We start from the raw sequence: 6,292 nt of genomic DNA on the forward strand, positions 1-6,292 counted from the left end.
AATGGGAAGCGCCAAAGTGAGAGCGGCGGTCGCAGCGACCAATGGGAAGCATCGCAGTAAGAGAGATGGCGGCAGCCGATAGGAAGCGGTGAGGGCGGGAGTGGCAGTGGAAGTAACCAATGGAAAGCGCCAGAGACGGGAGTGGCACTGAGATTGACCAATGGGAAGCGGCGGGGGGCGGGAGCAGCGGCGGCGCGGCAGGGCCTGAGCGAGACCGGGAGCGGTGACACAGCGGGGACGGAACCGGGGCGGAACCGGGACAGGACCGGGGCAGAACCGGCACACAGCGGGGACTGACAGAGGCGTCACCGAGCAGCCGCAGCCATGGTGAGACCCGCGGCGACGCCTCCGGTACCGGTACCGGCCCGGGAGATGAACCCCGGTACCGGGGATGCCCCGCGGGGATGAACCCCAGTACCGGGGGTATCCCGGGAAATGAATCCCGGTACCGGGGCTGGCCCGGGAGGTGAACCCCGATACCGGGGATGCTCCAGGGGATAAATCCCGGTACCGGGGCCGTCCCGGGTGATGACTCCCGGTCCCGGGTGCGCCCCGGGAGGTGAACCCCGATACCGGGGGTGGTCCGGGAGATGAACCCCGGTACCGGGTGCACCCCGGGAGATGAATCCCAGTACCGAGGGTATCCCGAGAGATGAACCCCGGTACCGGGGGTATCCCGAGAGATGAACCCCGGTACCCGGGGGATGACTCTCGGTGCCGGGGCTGTCCCGGTGACCACTCCCGGTGTCCCGCAGTCCATCCTGGCGTACAACGGCGGGGCCGTGCTGGCCATGCGGGGCCGGGGCTGCGTCGCCATCGCCGCCGACCGGCGGTTCGGGATCCAGGCGCAGACCGTGAGCACCGACTGCCAGCGGATCTTCCCCATGGGGCAGCGGCTGCTGCTCGGCCTGGCGGGGCTGGCCACGGACGTGCAGAGCGTGTGAGCGCCGGGGAACGGGGAACCGGCGGGGGAACGGCGGGGGAACGGGGGTGGGGGGGGGGAACGGGAGGGGGAACTGGGCAGGGTGGACGGGGAGGGAACCGGGCTGGGGGAACCGGGGGTGGAACGGGGAGGGAACCGGGGGGGGAACGGGGAGAACCGGGCGGGGAACGGACGGGGAACGGCGGAGGAACGGGGAGGGAACCGGGGGGAACCGGGCGGGGGGAATGGGGGGAACGGGGCGGGAACGGGGCGGGAACGGGGAGAACCGGGGGGGAACGGGGAGGCAACCGAGCGGGGAACGGGGGTGAACGGAGGGAACCGGGGGGGGGAACGGAGGGGGGGAAACCGGGCGGGATGAACGGGGAGGGAACGGCGGGAACCGGGCAGGGGGAACAGGGGCCGGGGGGGGGGGGGGGGGAAACGGGGAGAACCGGGGAAACTGGGGAGGGAACAGGGGTGGGGGGGAACCGGGCGTGGGGAACGGGAGGGAACCGGGAGAACCGGGCCCGGGAACGGGGAGGGAACCTGGCGTGGATGGGGCTGTGGGGCTGAGAATTCCCGGCTGGAGTTGGGATTTCCCTGCTAAAATTCAAATTTCACTGCTAAAATTCAATTTTAACTCCTAAAATTCACCTTTCCCTGCTAAAATTCAATTTTAACTCCTAAAATTCACCTTTCCCTGCTAAAATTCAACTCCTAAAATTCACTTTTCCTTGCTAAAATTCAACTTTCACTCCTAAAATTCAACTTTTAACCCCTAAAATTCACTTTTCCTGCTAAAATTCAAGTCCTAGAATTCACTTTTCCCTGCTAAAACCCAACTTTAACTCCGAAAATTCCCCTTTCCCCCAGGGCGCAGCGGCTGAAGTTTCGGCTGAACCTCTACGAGCTGAAGGAGGGGAGGCAGATCAAGCCCCAGACCTTCATGAGCATGGTGTCCAACCTGCTCTACGAGAGGAGGTGAGGCTGAAAACTGGGGAAAAAACTGCAAAAAAATGCAAAAGACTGGGAAAAAAACTGGAAAAAACTGCAGAAAAATACAAAAAACTGCAAAAAAAGGGAAAAAAAATAGGGAAAATGGAAAAAAAAAAATCAAAAAAAAATGCAAAAAACCTGCAAAAACTGGGGGAAAAACCTGGGGAAAATGGCAAAAAAAAAGCAAAAAAAAAAAAGCAAAAAAAACCCCAAAAATACCCCAAAAACCTGCAAAAAACTGTGGAAAAAAACCTGGCAAAAAAAACCCAGCAAAAAACTGGGGAAAAATGCAAAAATCTGGGGAAAATGGAAGAAACTGCAAAAAAATGGAAAAAATCTGAAAAAAAGTCACAAAACCTGGAAAAAAAGGGCAAAAAAGTGCAAAACACCTGAAAAAAACTGGGGGGGACTGCAAAAAAATTGCAAAAATTGGGAAAAAACCTGCAAAAAACTGCAAAAAATGGGGCAAGATGCAAAAAATTGCAAAAACGGGAAGAAACTGAAAAAATTGCAGAAAACTGCAAAAAACTGGGGAAAATGTCAAAAAAAAGTTAAAAAATAGCAAAAAAACTGCAAAAAAACTGGGAAAAAACCTGGGAAAAAATGTCAGGGATGGGATCCCCGTGACCCCAGGGATGACCCCTGTGACCCCAGGGATGGTCCCTGTGACCCCAGGGATGACCCCTGTGACCCCAGGGATGGTCCCCGTGACCCCAGGGATGGCCCCTGTGACCCCAGGGATGGTCCCTCTGACCCCAGGGATGACCCCTGTGACCCCAGGAGGGCAGGGACGGTCCCCGTGCCCCCAGGGATGACCCCCGTGCCCCCCGTGCCCTGCCCGTGCCAGGTTCGGGCCGTACTACGCGGAGCCGGTGATCGCGGGGCTGGACCCAGTCAGCCTGGAGCCGTTCATCTGCTCGCTGGACCTGATCGGCTGCCCCATGGTCACCCAGGACTTCGTGCTCAGCGGCACCTGCTCCGAGCAGATGTACGGCATGTGCGAGTCCCTCTGGGAGCCAGACATGGTCAGTGGCACTGGGGACACGTGGGGACATGTGGGGACACGTGGGGACAGCCTGGGATAACCTGGGATAGCCTGGGGACACGTGGGGGGACAGCCTGGGATAGTGTGGGATAGCCTGGGGACACTCAGGGTCATCTGGTGTCATCTGGGATAGCCTGGGGACACCTAGAGACACCTGGGGACAGCTGGGGACAGATGGGATAACCTGGGGACATGTAGGGGGACAGCCTGGGACAGTCTGGGATAGCCTGGGGACACGTGGGGACAGCTGGGGACACATAGGAGGACAGCCTGGGGACAGCCTGGGGACAGCTGAGAGGGACACCCGGGGACAGATGGGATAGCCTGGGGACACTCAGGGTCAACTGGGGACACATGGAGGGGACACCTGGGGACATCTGGGGTGTCCCGGGGTCATCTGGGGACACCTCGCTGCACCTGGTGGGGGAAGCCTGCAGGGTTTGGAGGTTGGGGTCAGTTTGGGGGGGTTGTGGTGAGTTTGGGGGGGTTGGGATGTGTTTGGGGGGGTTGGGGTCAGTTTTAGGGGGGTTGTGGTGAGTTTTGTGGGGGTTGTGGTGAGTTTAGGGAGTTGGGGTGAGTTCTGGGGGGCTCTGCAGCCCGGGTGAACCCCGTTTCTCCCCAGGAGCCCGAGCACCTCTTTGAGACCCTCTCGCAGGCCATGCTCAACGCCGTGGACAGGGACGCGATCTCGGGCATGGGCGTGGTGGTGCACGTCATGTGAGAGCTGCTGTCCTCCCCCTTCCCTTCCCTCCCCTCCCCTCCCCTCCCCTTCCCTTCCCTTCCCTTCCCTTCCCTTCCCTTCCCTTCCCTTCCCTTCCCTTCCCTTCCCTTCCCTTCCCTTCCCTTCCCTTCCCTTCCCTTCCCTTCCCTTCCCTTCCCTTCCCTTCCCTTCCCTTCCCTTCCCTTCCCTTCCCTTCCCTTCCCTTCCCTTCCCTTCCCTTCCCTTCCCTTCCCTTCCCTTCCCTTCCCTTCCCTTCCCTTCCCTTCCCTTCCCTTCCCTTCCCTTCCCTTCCCTTCCCTTCCCTTCCCTTTTTCCTTTCCCTTTTCCTTTGCTTTTTCTCTTTTCATTTCCCCTTTCCCCTTTCCCATTAACTCCTGGAATTCCCATGGGAATGAGGATCCAGCTCTGACTCCCAAAATTCCCATTTAACTCCCAAAATTCCCATTTAAATGCCAAAATTCCCATGGCATGAGGATCCAGCACTAACTCCTGGAATTCCAGCCCGGATTTAACCCCTTTAATCCCGGATTTAACCCCTTTAAGCCTGGTTTAACCCCTTCAAACCCCGTTTAACCCCTTCAAGCCCCGTTTAACCCCTTCCAGCCTGGTTTAACCCCTTCCAGCCTGCTTTAGCAGTGCCATCCCCTCTGTCCCCACAGAGAGAAGGACAAGATCACCACCAGGACGCTCAAGGCTCGCATGGATTAGCCCAGCCCGGCTCTGGGCCCGCTCGGGATTTTTGTAAAATAAAATAAAATAAAATTTAAAAAATGCCCTGGAGTCCCTTTGGCTGCCTCTGAGCAGGGCCCACCCTGGCTGCCAGGACCAGGGGTGTCACAGAGGGGACACAGAATTCCCTCCCTGGGAACCCAACACATCATTCTACAAGTTAAAATAGAAATGTTTCATTCTTGTTGTTCACTTAATGCCAAAAATCTCCATTTCAAGCCCAGGTTCCTGAAGCAATACACAGAATAAATAAATTTACTCTATAACCTGGAATATTTAGAGGTGGGTTTGTATTGTGACTGCCCAGAAAAATTGAGATATTTCTCCAAAAACTTGTGCACTGAGCTTTAGTCTAACCCAAATCTTTATTTTCTAAAGGTATTTACACAACATTTCTCTTTTTGTCATTGTTCCTTATGCCAGAACCTTCAGTAATTTGAATTTCCTTGTGCCCTTTTGTACCACGGCAGAGTTTCTTCTTAAGTAATGGGTTAAATTTCAACAAGTTAAAATAGAAATGCTGAATTAATTTTGTTCATTTAAGCAAATTCCAAAAGTCTTTGGACTCCAGGGATGGATCAGCCACCCCAGCCCATCCCAAAATTCCATTTAAACCCCAATTTCCCCCATCCTGTCCCCCCAGCTGAGGGTGACCCCTCAAAGAGCACGGCAGGGAGGGCCCAGATGTACACAAAGTTTTAATTTTATTTCTTTTTTTCTTTTTTTTTTTTCTCTGGTTGGAGACTCATCTGGTAACACGCATGCATTTCAAAACAATAACAGTGTCTCAAATTCTCCTAGCAAACAGACAAGCACAGAGGACTTCAAATTCCTATTTAAAAAACAGCAGTGAAAAAAACCTAGAATGTTCCTTTTTTTACATTTTTTAAAATTTTTTGTTTGTTTTTAGTTTTTTTGTTTCGTTTTTAGATTAAACTTAATTTATTCACATTATTTTTTTTCTTTTCAGTTCATTTGCACTGATTTTTTAACCCTGCCCACCCTCCTGAGCTGTGTGTGGAATTTGCTCTCTCTGCTCCCATCCAGCCGCAGCCCAGAAATTTTGGGGTGGTTTTCACTAAAAATGGAATTTCCACAGCTCTGACACCCCAAATTTCCACGGGACCCACCCCACAGAGGCAGGACAGGGATTTTGGCCCTGCAGGAATTTTTGGGGAATTTGGGGTTGTTTATCCCCACAGGATGAATTTTGTCCCTCTAATGGGGTGAATTTTGTCCCCAAGGGGGTAAATTTTATCCCCACAGGATGAATTCCATCCCCACAGGATAAATTCCATCCCCAGGGGTGAATTCCCAATTAATTCCATGATTAATGGATGAGCCCAGGCCAGGCCGAGGTGAGGAGGGACCAAGGGAGGCTCCGAAAGCTCCTGGGGCTGCTCCCCAAATCCCCTGGGGCTGCTCCCCCAAATCCCCTGGGGCTGCTCCCCCAAATCCCCCAAATCCCCTGGGGCTGCTCCCCAAATCCCAGCCTTCATCCCAGCCCTGGAACTCCCAGTTCCACCCCAGTTCTATCCCAGTTCCATCCCAGTTCCCAGTTCCATCTCAGTTCCCATCCCAATTCCCTCCCAGTCCCCAGTTCCATCTCAGTCCTATCCCAGTCCCATCCCAGTTCCATCCCAATCCCATCCCAGTTCCACCCCAGCTCCCATCCCAGTTCCAATCCCAGCCCCCTCCCAGTTCCCATTTTCCTCCCCAGTTACCTCCCAGTTCCATCCCAGTTTCTACTCCAGTTCCATCCCAATCCCATCCCAGTTCCCATCCCACTTCCCCCACAGTTCTAATCCCAGCTCCATCCCAATCCCATCCCTGGTCCCATCCCAATTCTCTCCCAGTTCCATCCCAGTTCCCATCCCAA

The 6,292-nt window shown here is 54.9% G+C and overlaps 1 protein-coding gene across 1 annotated transcript; it reads left to right on the plus strand.

Annotated features, from left to right (window-relative positions):
• Nucleotides 1-192: 192 nt before the first annotated feature.
• PSMB3 (proteasome 20S subunit beta 3) lies at nt 193-4,457 on the plus strand. Its single transcript, NM_001245539.1, is given in 6 exon segments — nt 193-327; nt 756-940; nt 1,796-1,903; nt 2,766-2,943; nt 3,586-3,680; nt 4,344-4,457. Coding segments are annotated over 6 exon segments (618 nt in total). The 5' UTR covers nt 193-324; the 3' UTR covers nt 4,393-4,457.
• The last annotated feature ends 1,835 nt before the right edge of the window (nt 4,458-6,292 follow it).

This window comes from Taeniopygia guttata, chromosome 27 (assembly GCF_048771995.1).
Source record: "Taeniopygia guttata chromosome 27, bTaeGut7.mat, whole genome shotgun sequence".
NCBI lineage: Eukaryota > Metazoa > Chordata > Aves > Passeriformes > Estrildidae > Taeniopygia > Taeniopygia guttata.